Raw genomic sequence first — 19,386 nt, 5'->3', positions numbered from 1 at the left:
ATAACAATCTTGGGTATCTTTAAGCCTTCTGGTATTTATTTGAAAAAGAAACGCAATTCCTCCTTGGCATAACAGTAAGTGTGTACAGAAAACATATAGTACAATTAGGTTCACAGTGTCATCCCCATGTATGTAGCTCGTCAGTCACACGCCCTGTACATACAGGTAAAGGGGACATTACAGCTGTAAATGACAATAATACTATGTCCACCGGGACAGTTCCCACCAGTAATAAATGCGTGTGCACTTAGCCCATAGTAAAAAGTGGTGTGATGCTGCTCTTCTAGTTGTCCGGGATTGGAAAACAAAAAGGTCTGCCTATTCTCCCCCCAACAGCACCATTCTGGTTCATGGGCTGTGTATGGTTTTGCAGTTCAGTTCCTTTCACTGGAGTGGGACTAAACTGCAATACCAGATACAGCCTATGAACAAAAGTGGCTCAGTTTCTTGAGTGTCTTTTTTCGAATCCTGGACAATCCCTTTAACCCCATCGACTCAACAGGTGCATACGAAGCTCTGTACAAGCAAGTTCTGACCAAGTAATAATCACACACTTTCCCCATATCGGTCGTTGCTGGTAAACACTGCCCATTACAACAGCAGGGTAATGGTAGCACACAGTGGTGGTAGTAGTCTTTCTTTGTGGGTTAAGACAACAATTGCTTGGATTCATTCTTTGGAGTTCATACAGTGCAGTTCTCCACATTATTATTTCTTAAAGGTGGGAATGGATCAGGAGCACCACACTTGTCTATGGGCTGGTGAGTGGGGCTGAGTTGCAATACCCAGACACAGCACATGGACAAGAGTGGCGCAGTTTCTAAAATATTCCTTAAACTGTATCTTACATCCTCCCTTTATGGGATCTACTACGTTCTTCCAGAGAACCACGAGTAAACGGCTGTGTAGGAACCCAACCTAAGCAATAGCCTGGAAGGTGGATGGAACAACAGAAAATGTCTCAAACTTAATAGATAGAAGTCATCATTCGAGTAGGGCTGAGCTGTAATACCAGACACAGCCTATGAACAAGAGTGGAGATTCTGGAAAACAAACAAACAAACAAGACTCCTTTTTGTCTCTCTCATACAACTCTTCTAAAAGAGGGCCAGTCAGCTCTCTGGATATGGAAATACATTTCCATCCAAATTGTGCCATTCCTCCATTATTCCTCCTGGAAATGTTCAAATATATTGACAACCAGGCATTACCTTTCCCCATGTCAATCAGTGGCAGACTGTGTAGGAATAAGCCCGATTGACAAGGGAAATGGGAAGACCCACTTACTTCTACATTTCCAGGAAGAATATCAGAGGAACAGCACAACGCATTGTTCCAAGAGAAGATGCTTCAGAATTCTTGTTTTATGGGGAAGTGTTTACAAAAACCAACCATATCAGGAGGGCCAACAAGTACTCGCTAAACTCTGCTAAGATTTGGCTCCTGGGTGTAGGTCTCAAAGCCACAGCTACGGGATGTGGTATACTTAAATTTCTATGTTCATATAGTATCCCTCTCCTCCAGTCGTGCACTAAGAAATTCATTCCTACATGCAAAGCTTGAGCATTACTATATACTACCGCTTTTCCCCTTTAACCCTATATTTTTTAAAGGGGCATACCACTTAAAATGTAATCTGCCGCCTACCCTTTGCGAAGCCAATGTTAAAGGCAAAGCAGCCTATTGTTTCACTATAAACCAGCACTTTGGGGATGATAAGCTACAATTTTGTCAATATAGGCTCACCACCGAAAAAGAGCAGCATCATTTATTTAGGATTTAGCACTTTGAATCACTGCTGCATATCAATGACAGTAAATACGAACAGAAGAACATAGAAAAGAAGAAGCAGAAAATGGATCCTTGGCATTGAACTGCCTCATGACTGGCATGGAGTCCATAAAGTGCCTCTTTTAAAGGTATAGTACAGCATATGCCATGCACCCTAGTTAGACCATTGCGGTTTCATTCCAATGCTGGGAACATAGTCCATAACCCAGCGGCTATTTACATGGGGCGGATCAGTGACTATAGTATCCAGCTTCCGGGAGAAGCGAAGGCAGCAGACGGATGCCGGCACTAGTGCAGTGGTTATTGCTGACCTGAAAGCAGTAAAAAGCAAAGACCTAAACTCAGGGCTGCTGCCCTTCTAATGATGACACAAATTTTCTGGCTACTTTCTGGTGGTCGGGTGACCCAGAGCCGTGTCTCTGCAGGAGACTTCTCGCCTGTCCATGCACGTCAGAGGTCAGCTCAGAAGAGGGGAGGTGAAGGATGACCAGGCAACTCTCCAGAACATCAGGGAATGGCAGCACCTAGAGAAAACATAAGAACGTAATATGTGCAGTGGTCATGTATGTAGATGAGCTTCATAGGGCCACTATTCTACAGAATCCATCATGCAGGCCATGGCTATGTTTCACATAGACTTCAATGGAGAGTGACCGAGCAGTGAAAAAAGTGGACTCCATTTAATTTGTGGTCTTATTTTTAGACATAAGTCTGGCAATTGATCACTGGTCTTATATGAGAACACGAATGGGTCCAGGGCATTTATTGTATTTATCCTTAAAGGAGTTGTCTCAAGAAGATACGCCCTTCTCTGAAGAAAGCTGCCCTAGCAATCATCTGATCGACGTGGGCCGGCTCCTGACCCCTCTCCAGGGATCGGCTGTTTTTACTAGGCAAAGTTGTGGCCAGCCGCACATCTCCTCTGCAGGGAAGTATTATTACGTGACAGCCCTTCATATGAATGGGTGACCATATAATACACGGCCAGGTTGAGTCATTCTTTTCAATTGGCTTTTATACTTTCCAAATGCCCTAATTGGACGTGTATCCTGATATAGACATATTGGAAATTAAGCGATGACTACAATTCCTTTTCATATTTCTAACCTCCACTACGTAATTTGGAGAGATTACAACATAAAGTACAAGAAAGACAGTAGGCAGCATTCAAGGGGTGAGGATGAATCACCAGTGGTTTAATCCAATATGCAACGTTTCGGCTTATCTACGCCTTTATCAAGCATTACACAAGCCGAAACATTGCATATTGGATTAAACCACTGGTGATTCATCCTCACCCCTTGAGTGCTGCCTACTTTCTTTCTTGTAATATACGTTTCTGGGGAAATTGGGACCATGCCCCCGGCTTGGCGTGCATCATAAGGATCCAAAAGAAATGAGTAGAATTGCTATTCCCATCTCTATTTTCTACAGATAACATTTGAGAACTATACACATTCAGTCAGGTAAAGAGGTTTTCCAGGAATTCACAGGATCGTTTGCATAGTCCATTAATGTGTGATCGGTTTGGGTCTGACCTCTGGTGGTTCCACGGTGCAGTAGTACACAGGGGTTGTCTGTACCATACACAGAGGTGTTTCCGTACGTCTGGCTGTGCCCTGCCCTGAAGTGAATGTGATTGAGCTGGGGATTAGCTGCAGTACTGGGCAGAGTATGGAAGCGCCACTGCGTTTGGTACAACAGTGAAGGTGCAGCAGCATTTGTTTACCAACCTCCGGGACCCCCATTGATCACACATTGATGACTGATCCTAATGAATGGCATCAATGTAAATTCCTGAAAAACCCTTTTAAGTCCCATTTATTAAAGGAGTTGTGCCACTATTAAATTTCATAATTAAAAGTATAGATCATGAAAAATGAACGTTTGTTAAAAAAAACAATCCAGTGGAGTGTCATGATAGTCACTTAAAGTATGGCGCCACCTGGTGTTTAAACTGTATAACAATGTGCACGTCCTGTTGGTGGACACGCATGCTTACTCATTCTCCCCACAGCTAGTTCACTGCAAACAGCCAAATCAAAAAAGCTTTCTGGCCTGCTTGTCAGGGAAGGAGCAGAGCCTCTGCATTAACATGGCAGTATAGCTGAGAAAACGCCTTCTTCTCAGTTGAAAACAATGGGAGGTGGAGGTGTTTTTTTTCTCCGCGAGCAGAAAAAAAACGCGCTATTCCGGAGCTTAGTGCTTCCGGGCATGTACGTTCGGTGCACGAAGGCACCAGACCAGCTGATCTGCACGGGGTTCGGACCCCCCACAGATCATGTACTGATGACCTATCCGGTGGATAGATCATCAGTTGTAAGAACGTGGAAAACCCCTTTAAAGTTGAAACTTCCCCCTTAAAATCATCCTGGTGCTGCAGCTCTGCACCTCTTACCTTTAAGTATTCAGGAAATTCAGCCAATTTATGGTTTGCTGTAGAAAGCTTCTTCATCAGCTCCGTCAGGGAGACTGGATTTGGGCTAGAACTATGAAATCAGCAAAAGAACAATTAACATAAGACCTTACGGAAGGAGTGATGATAATGATCTCCTCATAGTCTACTCACATCAGGCTGTTGCCGTCAGAATCTTTCTCCGGGGATGACGTTGGGTTTGATTCAGAGTCTTGGTCTAGTTCTAGAGAATTATCCTGGATCTGCCGGTTCCTCTGATGCTGCTGAATCATCTCCCGGAGAGCTTGTTGAACATCCGTAATCTCCCGCTGTGCGTTCTGGAAGCCGGCATGTAGATCTGACAGCAGGACTCTAAAGTCACAAAGCATTTCTGGAGTGTCCTTCTCCCCTGGGGCAGGGAGATCTGCATCTTCTACAGAAGAGATCTCCATCTTCACTTCTGACGGATTCCACCAAACCTCATACAACTTGACGTAGGCGAGGAACGCCCGCACACTGTCACAAGCAGCTAAGCTTTGTTTGTTGTCCGGGTTGAGGTTCATTCTTAGCTCATCACAACCTGAGGACAAAAGGAAAATACCACATCTTGTAGCATGGAATAATGGACAACTTTGCTGTAGTAACGCACCCTAGTAAATTAGTTGCAACACGTTAATTTAAAGGGACACTCCACTTTTTAAATAGGAATTTACATTTTTGTTAAACGCTACATAAAATGCTGAGAAACTCTGCAAATACTTTACTCATCATGTTCTCATACACTTTATTTTCTTCTCCATTTATGTCTAAAGCTAAATGTAGAATTCTGCTGGTTCCACCAGAGTAGAGCATTGTGGGAGCTCAGAGGACAATTATACAGGAGCGGCTAAGCTTAGGTCACATGACTGACAGCATAATGGAGATAAACTGCTGTCTGTTTCCAAGGGCGACCAGTAGAATTCTAAAAACAGCTGTGTGTGTGTGAATGGAGAAAGCATGGAAAAAAAAAAAAAGAAACCGTGTGACTCACCATTTGGATACAGAAGCTGGGAAATTTCTTGCATTAATGTAAATTGTCCTGCCTGATGACAGCGGGAGAGCGCGCGGAGTAACGCGGACGCCATCTCATCCCAGCTCTTAGACAGGTAGCTCAGAGCAGAGAGCGCCACCTCTTGAGCGATGTGGAAAAGCAGCTGTGTGATTGAAACCAACCAAGATAAGTAGTTAGTCAGTCTTGTCATAATGTTTATTAACCCCTTAAGTAGCAAGCCTATTTTAGTTTTTCCGTTTTTCCCTCACCATCTTCCAAGAGCCATAACTTTTTTGTTTTTTCATCGACAGACGTATGACGACTTGTTTTTTTGCGGGACAAGATGTATTTTCTAATGACACCATTTAATGTACAGAGAAACTTTTTTTTTTGGGGGGGTGGAATGGAAACAATACAGCACTTCCGCCACGTTTTTTTTGGGGTTTCATTTTTAGCGTTGACATGTTAACTTTATTCTGTATATCATTGCAATTACAACGATACCGAATTAATCTGGTTTCTTTTTGTGTTTTAATACTTTTACAAAATAAAAATAATGTGTTAAAAAATAAATTGTACTGTCGTCGTCTAATTTTTGTGTCGATGCAACAATTTGAGGGCTTGTGTTTTGTGGGGCGAGCTGCGGTTTTTATTGGTAAGATTTTGGGGTACATACAACTTTTTATTCTATTTTTTCGGGAAGTGAGGACCAAAAAACAGCAATTTTGGCGGTTTAACTTTTTTGGGGTGCTCATCGTGTGGGATAAACAGCCTTATATTTTGATAGTTCAGACCTCTATAGATGCTGCCATCCCACTTATGTTCATTTATTTTATTTAAAAATGGGAAAAGGTTAAAAACCTTATTGCATTTTTTTGCTTTATTGCATTTCTTTTTTTAGTCCCCCTAGAAGACTTGAACATGCAATCGTTAGATGGCTGGATCCATACATTGCAATACTTATGCAGTGTATGTTACTTTTAACACTAAGCCCTGCGTCAGGGCTTAATACAAAGTAGACCTGGTAGACAAGGTCATGTTAGACCTGGGGGGTCTTCATCAGGCCCACACACTGCATTGGCAACCATCGGCACCTCGCAATCAATTCGCGGCCGATGGGACGACGGAGGGGACCTCCACCTCTTGTTTACTGTGGCATCTAAGTGGTTAAATGGTCGGAATAGGAGTTTTCTGATCTTGGCCGTTAGGGTGTCAGCTTTGATAAACAGCTGAGACCTGCATAATACTTCTCCTCACCAATCATAACGTACAGCGAGATTCATGTACAGATAAAAAGCCATGACACTGATCATTGATGTGCAGAGTAATCATGCAACTCAGATTTCCTATAAAAAAGGGGTGGTCTCATCAAGAAAATCCCTTTCCATATACCATATTAGGGCATATAGATGTCATTGAGAAGTCCCCCCATTCAAAACCCCCCTACTATTAGTCATAGCGGAGAGCTGCTGCAAAAAAATGACTCTTGCTCAGGCAGTCCTGTCCCGTCCATGTATTATTTGGACGCCCTTTGCTTTGAATGGCTGCATGCAATACTACATTTGGCCAGCCATAGTTTATCCAGTAATAACAGCTGATCACCAGGGGTTTCTGAAGCCAGACCCGCGACAATAAGCTGATCACTGGGTCGGCTTAAAGAGACATGCTATTTAGGGATTTTTTAATATGACAATAAAGGACAGCTCCATTACCTGCTTTGGACTGGTGTTGGCCGTGGTTGGTGGGGTGTCAGATGTACACAGCTGCTGACACACCTCAGTATACTGATCTGCTGAGCACAGTCTATACTCCATCTGCCACAGGCCTGTCAGTTTACTAATGAACGGCTCCTCGCTGCCATGTCCCACCCAATCATGAAAACATGGGGTGGATTGGGTCTTCCAGTCCACGGGTGTCTTGTCCTCGAGGCGGTTAAACAGCAGTTCACTGGTACAGAAGACCAGCCTCTGTCCCTGTAAAACGAGAACAGAAAGAAGTGATGTTGCAGATAGAAGCCAATCAAGATTCTAATGGTAGTTTCCTACCAGACTGGTTGCCATGGCTAATATTTCTACATGACCTTCATCTTGCTTGCGTTTCCTTTATTACAGTGGTAGGCAATGTTATCAAGAAAGTAAATGGTTACCAGCAGGGTTGGGTGCTGCTTCAAAGACGTCTGGGCCCCAACCCAGTTCTTAGCAGTGATGTGTTCTTGGGCACAGCGCAGGGCAAATGTGGCTGCTAGAGTCTTCTCTCCAGAAATGAATGCAAGTTCAGCTGCGGTGCTGAGAGATGGCAGGTCACCCTTCTTGGCCAGGACTTTAGCTGCATCATATGGGGATGATGCCCCTAAGTAACTGAGGAAACAATAAGAAGGGAGCATCAGAATTACTGTTAGTCTCGGATTGACACTGGATTCCAGAGTGAAGGGGCTCTATTAGGGGGCTTAACACCCTTTGACACTACTCAGAGATTTCAGTTACTGGAAATCTGATGGAATATTCCTAATAAAGGGCCATTTATATCAGTGTGCTTACAACGTGGTGTCAAATCTTCAACAGCACAAATGTCGGATCAGTGGCAAAGGCGTTTAAGCGCTCTATAGAGACCTATAATTCTGGAAATCAAGTGGCGGCCCAAGATCACAGACCTTACCAATGTGTATATGAGAAACTGCCCGAGGTCAGGAGAAGCAGACGAGGTGTGCCCCGCTACCACCATCTAAAGGGTTTAACAGGAGCATTTGGCGAATCACTGCAAATCTGTTCTTTGTTATAGCGATGAATAAAGAATCCTCAAACTTTTCTCCTTCCTAACATTACCCAACCGTTTACCTACTTATTAGCCGTGCCTTACCACTTAGCAGCCATAGAATAATGACCATCTTGCTCCAGTACAGTGGCCCAGCTGGTGTACAGATCTCCGAGCACGGGGTCATCTGTTTGCAGACGAGATTTGGCCACAGCAATGGCTTCTCTGAAAGACAAACCCCATTCCTAATTACACAGAACACATTTCAGCTCGGAGATTCCACTAGACCGGAGCCGCTACACCTACTAGAAGAGCCGAAGAAAAACCCCAGCCGACCCACCGACCTGTATAAGTGGTTTCCTTTCAGGAGCTGCACCGCTTCATAGACTTTATTAATGGAGAGGAGATGAGTGGCGGCCTTTACATACTGTTCCTGGAAGCACAGCTGTTTCACATATGCGTCAACCGTCCAAACCCAGACTTTGTATCCAGCTAAAAATACATGATTTTTAAATCAGAGGTGGGTCCATAATCCACTTAACCACATAAGGCGGCAGGACTGGGTCACAAAGCAATATCTCAATGCATAATGATGTAATTCTACAGGACGGAGTCATCTCATTATATAATTGCTACATGATGTATATAGATTATATATGGCATCATAATCTATACTGCCATGACATGTGAACTCGTTAATGTACTGGTTAAGGTGTAGCTTTCACACTGGGGTCCAAACAATCCAAGTTATACCCATGTTTTCCCGTAGGGCTCTGTTCACATCGCGTTTGGCCTTTACATTTGCTGAATATGATGGGAACACCTCTTGGCATATGCGCCAAACCTAAACCTCCGACGTATGTCATACAGTAGCATGCAACATGCGTAGGCCCCACGTTAATAAAAACCATGTACCCTGTGGTCCACCTTTTCTGGCAGTGGCCAACAGTATAAGACAGCGCAGTCTACGCTTTCCTTTACAGTTAACATAAGGTAAACCGACGTATATCTGCCCGGTGGAAGACACTATGGATATGCTCAGCATACACAGCAAACGCCGGGAAATACCGCCATAGAAAACGTAACAAGATATGGCAAAGCTACGGACAACACAGACAATTAAAAAATAAACTATTCCATAAATGCAATAACCCCTGCAACACACGATACTGATCTAGTGCAGAAAAGATCAGGTAACTTCAGTCGTTCTGGTTGCCCATGGACAGTGATTGTGACTGGAAAAACATTCACACCTGTGATTAGATGGGGAGTGTGGGATAAGCGGGTGCCAGACCACTCTGGCAGCAGCTTATCTCCTGGGGTACACAGGATATCCTTCTTTCTCTCACATGTCGGGGAATGGTCAGGCTGCCCCCATACACATTGGATTGTCTGCCAATCTTATCTAAATGGGTCAGTGTACTTTTAATAAATGATCATATTATTGAGTAGCTAGAGAGGGCTGACTATATACACATCCCCAAAACCTACCCATTGGTGCCAGAGCAAGCAGCTGGTCTGTAAGCTCTCCCCTATCTGCAGCAAGCTTCAGCGCCCCCTGCAGGTCACCTTTCCACAGCATAATCTGGTGCTGGAGTTCTGAGTGTCCACTCTCTAGATGAGCTTTTCCTGGATGTAAAAACAGACAAAAAAAAAAAAAAAAGTAATGAATTGAATTAAATATGACACAGAGGCCGGACCCTTATGTGAGCTGAAATTGATTCATTCTATAATAGACTCATGACAATTACTGAAAAAAATAGTCGTAACAATTGTCAAACTTATCTTTTGTCAATCATCTCATTGGGGGACACAGACCCTGGATATATGCTTCTGCCACTAGGTGGCGTGACACTAAGAATAAGAAAGTGTTGACTCCTACAGTATATACCCCTCTTACAGGAACTGAGCTAATCAGTCTTAACTTCGTGCCCGTAGGAGGCAGACCACCCTGCTGGTAGAGCAGACGGTCTTGCTTTTTAGTAATGTTCATTTATTTTTCTTCCCTTCTATCGAGGTAACGGGCGTCGCAGGGGTTCAGTGTTTTATCACTCTGTTGTCCCCCTGCCATACTGAAGACAAGAGGGACAAGAGCGTAAACTCCTCTGTCGCCCACCAGCTAAATGGTTGCGCCCCTTTAACCCCACCACATCGCAGATGGCACACAGAGGGGACTTCCCTGCTGGTTCAACATACTGGGGATGAAGTGGACTTCTGGATAGGCGAGTAGTGTACATCCCCCTCCCTTCTATAACCTTCTCAGGCACTCTCTCAGATACAGTACGGGAGCATTTAAATAGAACAACTCTTTTAGGGAGTTACAGCCTTGCTTTCCAGTATTGAGTGGACTCATAGTTACTAGTCATTTTCCCAGGTACTTGGGAACTTGGTGACCCCCATTCTGCCATGTCATACACCAGAGGAGAATTGTACGGACAATTGCCTTATGTAACTTATTTTGTGTGTTCCACATGTGGCCAAAAATTCTCATGTGGTCAACTTATTCCTCTTTGCAATGCATAACGGCCTCCAGGCCAAGCGTCTGTGGACACTCACCCTGTGGCTTCATTTCAGTTTCTGCCAGCCATGTCCACGCCTAGTGCGGAGGCTGAACTGCTATGGACCAACTCCTTCTCTAGGGTCGTTGGTGACCTCTCCAATGCCCCCCATACTGGGCATCTTGGTTCGCCTTGTTGACCGACTCTCTGGAGACTCTCAGTCCATGTCGTCTTCCCATGGCAGACCCCCTAAACAGGAAAGATCTGTACGGTCTCCTCTGCCCTCCGTATCATCTGCCTCATCAGTTTCCCTTCCCTTCCAAGGGACCACTCCACTGTTTCTTCTCCTCACAGGGAAACCTTGTCTGAGAGTGAGCCCTCGGATTCTAACCCGGAGCATTCCTACAAGCTATCTTTTGTGAGGACAGTCTCATCTCTGCAGTCATAGACACCTTACATGTTACTGATGGGGACCCATCTCCCCCAGTAAAGTCAGTCACCTTCCATTGTTCCAGACGACCTCACAAGCCCATCCTCTCCCACCTGGAAGAGTGGAAACATCCTGATAAGAGATTCGCAAAGATCTCGTCTGTACCTCATGTATCCATTCCAAGAAGATGTTTCTTCCAAATGGGCTACGTCTCCGGTGGTGGATCCTCCAGCCACCCATCTTGCCAAGACCACTATGATTCCTATGGCAAACTCTGCCTCCTTTCGCAATCCTTTGGACCACAGTAATGACACTTTCTCCAAAGTGTTCTTTGATGCCATGGCTCAGCCTACAATTCTTGCTTCTGCAATGGGTCAACAGAGCTTCACTAATTCCACCATGGCTTCCTCTCAGAATAACCTACTGAAGATCTAGTGAATCTTTCTCAACAGCTGTCAGAGGCTACCAAGTGTCTCTGCAAAGCGTCTCTGGATAAGGCTCACACATCATCTTCCCTAGTCGCCGGACTGCGTGGCTTAAGTGTTAGTCCGTCAACACTGCTTTGCAGCGCTCCTTGACAGCTCTTCCTTTTGTTGGCTCCCATGTCTTTGGAGCCTGTCTGGTTGACCATCTCAGAAGCCATAGGCAGAAAAAGCACTCACTTGCCTCAAACTAAGGCTAGCTGTGCTCCTTTCCCCAGGCAAACAGGACATCGTTTGCGTCCATTTCTTAGATTCCTCAGACCACAGACATCCAGTCAGCAGTCCCACCCGGACCTCAAGAACAGACCTCACTTTAAGCCTTGTACCTCCTGTCATGCCCACCGTCAAGCCACAAAGTCTGCAGAGGGAAAGAGCAATTCCGCCTTAAGGTACACCCCGCCCTCAGTAAGGGGGGGGGGGTGGGAAGACTTCTACTTTTCAAGAATGTCCGGCTTTCTCCTATTTTGGACGCCAGGGTACATGAAGTAGTCTCCTTAGGGTACAAGATGGAGTTTGTAAGCCTTCCACCCGACATGCTCTCTCTTATTCAAGCACAAGAATCTCTCTTGGGTCAAGCAGTCATTATTCTCGTTTCTCGAGACCAGGAGTTCCACGGGTTCTACCAAAATCTTTTTGTTGTCCCCATAAAGAACGGTTCAGTCCTACCCATCCAGGACGCCTTTATCCAGGTCCGTCATTTCCGCATGAAGTGGTTCCAGTCAGTGGCACAGGGGGACTTTCTTTCATCAGTAGACATCTAGGACGAGTACCACCCATTCCCATTTGTCCACCTCACCAGCGCTTCCTGTGCTTTTGTGGTTCTTCCTCACCACTACGAGTTGTGCCCTGTCAAAGAACCCCTGGGTCTTCACTAAGTTTCTCCCTGTGGTCAAGCCTCTTCTTCGTTTAAAGGGATTTTATTTGTCCCTATTTGGACGACATTTCCATCAGGTTCCGGTCCCGGGAGGAAAATCAGACACCCACCTTGGCTCGGGTGTACTTTTCTCCTCGGAAACTGTCCACCTTGCAACAGGGGGTCAACGACCTGCGGTGGGGCACTCTGACCTATCTCCGATTTTGTATGAAGGATCTGAGCCCAGTTTCACACTTGTCCACCTCAAAGCGTGGTCTTCTCCTGGTGTAACGGCTGGTTTCCTTGGCCAGTCTTTTCTCTGGTGTCTCTACTCCCCGGTGATCCTTCAGAGCAACTCCTCTCTCCCGCTCCTTTGGCAGGCCCTCTCAGTGGTTGCCAGTCATCGGGGTTGGGGAGATGCCTTCCGGAATCTCACGGCTCAGGGCCTTTAGTTCCACCAGTAGGCTGGTCTCCCCATCAACATCTTAAACTAAGAGCAATCTTCATCTATCTCAGTCACTGAACATCTCTTCTGGCTGGGAGTCTGGCCTGAGTCCAGACAGACATGGACACAGCAGTTGCCTACCTCAATCAGCAAGGCAGGACCCAGACTTCGGTAGCCTTCAAGATTCTGGCCAGGGCGGAGCGTCACTTTCCTGCTCTCTCAGCAGTCCACTTTCCAGGGCTGCCGTTCCCTCCATTTGGAGGGTTTTACGAGCTGAAAGCTGTCTTGTCGCGCACCGTATTTTTCTCTACATCGAGTTAAGGCAGTGCTTTTTTTTCCCCCAAGTTGGTCTCCTCATTCCATCTTAAAAAGGATATTGTTTTGCCATCCTTCTGCAGTTTCCGGTGCATCCAAACGAACGCTCTCTTCACATGTGCCTTGCTGGTCTACCTTTCGGTCACTTTCTCCTTTCACCACTCTGTTCGTGTTTCCAGAAGGTCCCAGTAATGGCTTGCCGGCCTCTAAGGCTACAATCGCCTAATGGCTGCGCTTGACTATTCACGAGGTCTACCAGCTCATAGGGAAAGAACCCTGCTCCACTAGCACTCTTGGTGCTTCCTGGGCTGTGGGCCATCAGGCTTTGGCTCTATAATTTTGCAAGTCAGCTACCTGGTTGTCTTTGCACCCTTTCACCAAATTCTACATAGTGCATACTGCTGCATCTGCAGATGCTTTCCTTGGTCGCAAGGTGTTGCTCGCATCTGTAGAGTAGATGATTTCTTCCTTATCTGTTAGTTCTCATCCATGTGGATTGCTTTGGGACACCCCTTGTCTGTGTCCCCTAATGAGACAAGCGAGAGAACAGGATCTTTTTGAATACTCACCGTAAAATCCTTTTTTCGTCAAGTTCATTGGGGGACACAGATCCCACTCTTTTTTCATGATGACGTTGACCGTTGGCTTGCTGGTTAAGATATAATGATTTTCCCTTCTGATCTGCTTCTCCTCCTGCTTTTGTGCAGATTGACTAGCCCAGTGCCTGAATGACAGGTATATACTGCAGGAGTAGTCAACACTTTTTTATTCTTAGTGTCAGGCCTCCTTGTGGCTACAGCATATACCCATGGTCTGCGTCCCCAATGGACTGGATGAGTAAAGGATTTTACGGGGGAGTATTTAAAAAATCCTGTTTTCTTTGCCCGAGCTTCGCTTTATAGGGGAACAGTTAGTTGGTCGCCACTGTGGTTCTGTGACCTATAAGATGCAGCAGTGGTGACGTCATCAAAGTACTTGAACCCTCTAGTGGATATATGACATCAACTGCATCCATCACATTCATAGGGTATATACTAAATTAAATACCAGTTTCTACATAAGAACGTTCATTATATAGTTGACCATCATAAAAATATTGTTCACTAACCCTCTTCCTCCATTAGTCTGTGTAGAGTAGCCCGATCACTATAGAGGCCCAGATGTGATGTGTGCTCATCAAGGGAACACGTCCCCCCTGCAGATTCTGTGAAGAGAAAACAACGAGGAGACATTTACCATTCTAGAACATTATGGCTGCCAGGTTATGGAATAAACTAACCGGACAGGTAATATCTCAGGTAGGTACCCATAGAAATCTAATGATAAAATAGCTAAGACTTCGTTCTATGGCATACAATGTATGGTGCCAGACATGACAATCAGATTATATGGCAGTACATTGAGAAATAGTCTCACCTCCTCCATTGGCGCACAGGACGCCTGCCAGCTTTATACAATCCCTATGTTGCTCTTCTTTGGAGCGATGATCTTTGCTGGTACTAATTGGAAGTAGAGAACGTGATTTCTTCTTTCGGCTGTGGAGGTCTAAGGGTAAAATAACATAGGGAATGTGTTTTCATGGACAATATATACAGTATGAGGAAAATGGTAAAGACTTAATGGAAAGGCGTTGGTGAATACTTAATGGAAAGGTCCACCCTTGCAACGATATATATATATATTTATTTTGTAATTGTTCCAATGCATCAAACATGCAAAATGAAACAACGTTGCAAATAGTCTTCATTAAAAAATGTTCTATCGTTTGGTGTCTACAGCTCCTATGCAGACCTATGTATCTCCATAATAACAGACTACAGACAAACCCGGTGTAGCCTGAACCTGCCGTTATGGTCTCGTTTCTTCAGTCCCACTCCCTACTACTCACTTACATACATTTGGCAGGTGAGCAAGGTGACAGATGAATGGTCATATGATTGCAGGATTAGTCCATACAGGGTTTATGTGTAATCTTTTACCATGAAAACGCATAAGTCTACATAGGAGCTGCAGACACAAAACGATAGGACATTTTTTTTAGTGAACACTGTTTTAAAACGGCTTAATTTTGCACTGGAACAATAAATATAATGGGTTGTGCTGTCGGGCCATCAGCAGACTACAGATTGTAAAATAGCATGTAGTCTGCTAACGTTAGGGCAGCATTACAGCAGTGGATTTCGTTCTATTCTGTTGTTTCAATAGGGAACTGCTATTCAATCCACTGCTAAATAATCACTAAAGTGCAGCAAAAGTTACTTGCGAGTTCACGTCCATTGTCCAGCGAGTCAATACGAACCTCCTTTCTCCTTTGGCTGCTCCTTTCTGGGTGCAGCTCTCTTAAATATTGGGCTTGGACTGCGCTTCTCAACACTCGGCAGAGGTGAAGCGTCTAACACAGGCGGAGATTCTGCTACAGCTAGAATTACACACAAAAAAACCCAATATGTGCATCAGATTATATAATACCAGGTTACAGAGCAGATGATGGACAAGTAAAGCCCCCACCATCCCCCAAGTGTAAGTATAGGAGGTTGTCAGCCCCCCGACCAACGTTTGCACAGATGCACTGTTAAATCAAAGCAATATGGGAATGATATGTCTAGGGGGGCGCTGACTTTTTTGGGTTTAGAAAATCAGGCATTTACTAAGGGGTATTCCGACAATAGACATTTATGTCTAAAAATGGCAGATAGGTGGGGGTTCCAACACGTTCCCGTTGTGTCTTTGGAGCTGGGCATAAAAGGGGGAAGAGAAAACTTCTCGTCTCTCATTCGCTTCTCCTCCTCTTTGTGGGTGGGTTCTAAGGCACATTGAATCCCTATTCTCCTTGGTCCCAGCGGTGGGATCACCTTCAGTGCCAAGTGTTCATTTTACACACTTTCAGCCATGTAGTGTATGTATACTATTTATTGGTGGTCTCCAACCTGTGGCTCCCCAGCTCTTACGAAGACTACAACTCCGAGCATGCGGTCAGGGCATGTTGTAAATTGTAGTTGTGTAAGAGCTGTGGGGCCACAGGTTGGAGACCACTGAAGTATATCAATGCGCTAATTGCTCAATATTAAATAATGCAGTTTATTTTTTTAATGATATTCATACCCAAAGTATTAAAACTAAAGCTATAATAAAGCTTCACGTAACATAATAAACACATCAAGTCTCCAGACCATAAAGCGAGATAGTGGGAGAATCCCAGTGCAACCCGCACATGGGGAATAGATGGAGACGTGCCTGGAGTAAGAAGTGCGGGGCAGGAGAACCTCTGGTGCGGCTGTAAATAATTCATATGTATACATCATTTATGGAGTAGGAATCATCGTAGAGGTCTTGGCCGTACTCTGACAGCTTACATACTAAACAAACTTTTTTCTTCATTCACTAAATTATTTATACAGCAGCAGAATTTTAAGAAATGATGTTAAAAGGAGATAAAATATTTCTTAAGACTTTTCCCAAGTTGCCCAGACTGATGAGAATTCGCAGGATGTCTCTACATAAAGGCAGTGTCCAGATTTAAATAAAGCTTTATAATTGTATAATGAAAAGGTTTGGCAACATTCTAATATACTTTGTGTTCAAATTCCTCATTATTTTCAAGATCTCTGCATGCTGTAAGCGAATTGGAGCATTCTTCTATAAATTCAGAGACAAAAACCATGTCCAGACCGGATACTTCTCACAGCTAAAGGTTTGGTACATTGTAAGCTCTGTGAGTAAAACATAACAGCAGCAGAAATCTCACCCTTGTCCTGAGGGTTTGCTACAATTTATTAGTATAAGAGCGGCTAGTGGCCTGGAGTCCAGACTGTTTAGCTCATATAGGACTACAAAGATTGAATGCATTGTAGTAAACTCTCGCTGTAAATTTTTTTTAGGTCCGGATGGATTTTTCAGCTTTTGGATGTAAACAAATTTTTCCATGATCTAACAGCAAGCAGAGATCTTGAAAATGGTGAGGAATGTAAACAAAAAATATATTACAAAGTTTCAGAATTGTTCCATTATGCAGGGATTAAAGAAGTTGCTCCAACTAGACAACTCCTTTCTGTATGCTCTATTAGGATATGCAGCCGTCACATGGGGGTCTTTGCCAAAAATAGCAGCTCGCTCCCTGGTGGACTCTACGTGAGAATGTATTACATGGCCACCCATTCATTTGACTGGGCACCGTATAAAACAAAATTTCTAATGCATCAATGGAGGTGGAGTGGAGGGTTGTTTATAACAATAGCAGTGAGGGTCCGACCGCTTAAACCCCTGTGATCGCTAGATTGGGGACCCTGGTGAGCTGCAGTACAGTGCTGTGCCTGTGGAAAGAATGAAGGGGCCGTGGCCATCCATAATGAAGTCCTGGAAAATCCCTTTAAATGTATATGTCAAAAATGGGTTAAATCACCAGCAGTCCCACCACCCTGAGCCACGTTTAGGGTGCAAACTCTCCAATACCTTCCTGCGGTGCAGTTTTCTCAGGAATGATCTCAGGAGAGGCTCGATCCTCTTCTTGATCAGATGTCCCATTCTGTGCTGGGGTAATCGGACTTTCTTGTTCTCTGCTCATCACTTCTCCACCAACCTCCGGAGTAATGTTGTCTGTCTTTTTCTTCTTCTTTGCCTTGTTTCTGACTTGCAGAGAACGTTTCTTTTCCAGCTCATTTGATTTCTTTCCTAAGAGAGGAAAAATACAAAAAAAGGGGTTTCCCAAAATTTGCATAGGCCGCTCACCGAGTGAACAAAAAAAAAATCTCCCAAAAAAAACAGATATGAGAACTGACCTTTGGGAGGTCGACTGTGCTCCTGCTTTGATATGGACCAGTTGTGTAAGCAGAAGTCATCTGCTCCCGTCCATATCTGATCAGCCTCCACCGGAGACCACTGGACACAGAGCAATCGTCCCTTGTGCCCCCGATAGTTACTGATTGGCTCTTCTTGGAGTACATCCCAAACCTGGTATGGAAATAGAGACCGATTAATCAAGACACTAATGGCAATATAGTCCATTATTATTATTTGACCCCATGAACAACAGGACATCATCACCCTAATCTTAAAATAGACATATGAGAAGAGGCATATAAAGGCCCTTTGATGTAATTGTAGTGCTGTAATGGAGATGTTGTGTGGATTCATATCAATGTCCACATATATGCCAGTATTCCAGACAAGAGGTAGATATTGATGTAGATAGTAATTTGGATTCACACAAGTCTTTATGACAACACAGTATGTTATCAGGATCTCTCAGTAGTGCAGCCTCAGGACCGCGGGCCTGCAACTTCAAGCAACCATATCCCACTTTGATAGATTGGAGAGGGGAGAGTTTATTAAAGTGAAGACCGATTAAAATGATTGTACTAGAAAAGGCTGTTTATGTCAAGCGTAAAGCGGAATTTTTTTTTTTATTCCATATGGGGACCATGGTTATGCCTAACGGAATATGCACCATAAACACTGTGTAGGACCTCTTTATAGTGGTTATAATATGTTCTGTATACGATTTACACATATAGCTGTGGGGTAAGGAGAAGGGGGAAATTGGAGAGGAATATATCTGAAATACATAGTAATATACTGGAGGGGGGGTGCTTGGATTACCCGATAAATTCTGATGTATCTCATATTCCTTGTATTATGTGATTGATATATCTGACAATTGCAACATGCTATACCTCATATACTTTGTAATTTTGTATTTCCTGAAGGTGTCTGGGGGGAAGGTTGGAGACGGGGTTTGACTGTAATGTTTTGTGCAGTTTACTTTTGAAAATGTAATACAAAATTATCTGATTTAAAAAAAAAAGGGAAGACCGATTAGTAAGGAGTTAGGCCCCATGCACACGACCGTATATTTCATCTGAAATTACGGACCCATTTATTTCTATTGGCCACGGACACCTATCAATATTAGAAGCCTATGGGCATTTCCGTAAATAAGGACAGCTACGGATGTGCATCCGTAAAGCGTCCGTATTCACGGAAGCGTGGCTATGCAACATGTTGGTGGCATCCGTTGCAGCCTCCCTCTTTTTTACGGATCAGTATATACAGATCAAATGCGGACGCATTACGGACCGTATTTGCAGACATCGTTCTGTATATACGGATAAGTTATGGATGACTACGGATCCGTATTTACGGACAGATGAAAATACGGTCGTGTGCATGGGGCCTTACAGTAGTCAAGACAAGAGTGAATCAGAGCGACAATGAGAGTTTTTCCACAGTAAGAAAAGGCCGGATTGTGGAGACGTTTTTGAGGTGTAAGTGATTGAATATAAGGAGTAAAGGAAAGATCAGTCAAAAATAACCCAGAGACAGCGGGCGTGCTGCCTAGGAGTTATGGTAGTGATAGAGACAGCGGGCGTGCTGCCTAGGAGTTATGGTAGTGATAGAGAC

The 19,386-nt window shown here is 44.3% G+C and overlaps 1 protein-coding gene across 2 annotated transcripts in view; it reads right to left on the bottom strand.

Moving 5' to 3' along the window:
- Positions 1 to 1,752: 1,752 nt before the first annotated feature.
- Positions 1,753 to 19,386, bottom strand: part of GEMIN5 (gem nuclear organelle associated protein 5) — a 42,996-nt gene continuing 25,362 nt past the window's right edge. For both annotated transcript variants that reach the window (XM_075856104.1, XM_075856105.1), the window contains 14 exons: positions 17,766 to 17,937; positions 17,440 to 17,658; positions 15,290 to 15,409; positions 14,407 to 14,535; positions 14,099 to 14,194; positions 9,459 to 9,596; positions 8,312 to 8,459; positions 8,073 to 8,192; positions 7,363 to 7,573; positions 6,929 to 7,189; positions 5,217 to 5,379; positions 4,361 to 4,766; positions 4,190 to 4,280; positions 1,753 to 2,315 (listed from right to left, as the gene is read on the bottom strand). In XM_075856104.1, coding sequence (XP_075712219.1) covers positions 2,133 to 2,315; positions 4,190 to 4,280; positions 4,361 to 4,766; positions 5,217 to 5,379; positions 6,929 to 7,189; positions 7,363 to 7,573; positions 8,073 to 8,192; positions 8,312 to 8,459; positions 9,459 to 9,596; positions 14,099 to 14,194; positions 14,407 to 14,535; positions 15,290 to 15,409; positions 17,440 to 17,658; positions 17,766 to 17,937 — 2,457 coding nt within the window. In that variant the 3' untranslated portion in view covers positions 1,753 to 2,132. The remainder of the gene's footprint in view (positions 2,316 to 4,189; positions 4,281 to 4,360; positions 4,767 to 5,216; positions 5,380 to 6,928; positions 7,190 to 7,362; positions 7,574 to 8,072; positions 8,193 to 8,311; positions 8,460 to 9,458; positions 9,597 to 14,098; positions 14,195 to 14,406; positions 14,536 to 15,289; positions 15,410 to 17,439; positions 17,659 to 17,765; positions 17,938 to 19,386) is intronic.

The sequence above is a fragment of the Rhinoderma darwinii genome, chromosome 3 (assembly GCF_050947455.1).
Source record: "Rhinoderma darwinii isolate aRhiDar2 chromosome 3, aRhiDar2.hap1, whole genome shotgun sequence".
In the NCBI taxonomy this organism is placed as follows: Eukaryota; Metazoa; Chordata; class Amphibia; order Anura; family Rhinodermatidae; genus Rhinoderma; species Rhinoderma darwinii.
The sequence above is the reverse complement of the archived record's forward strand: the minus strand, read 5'-3'. Positions and strand labels throughout refer to the sequence as shown.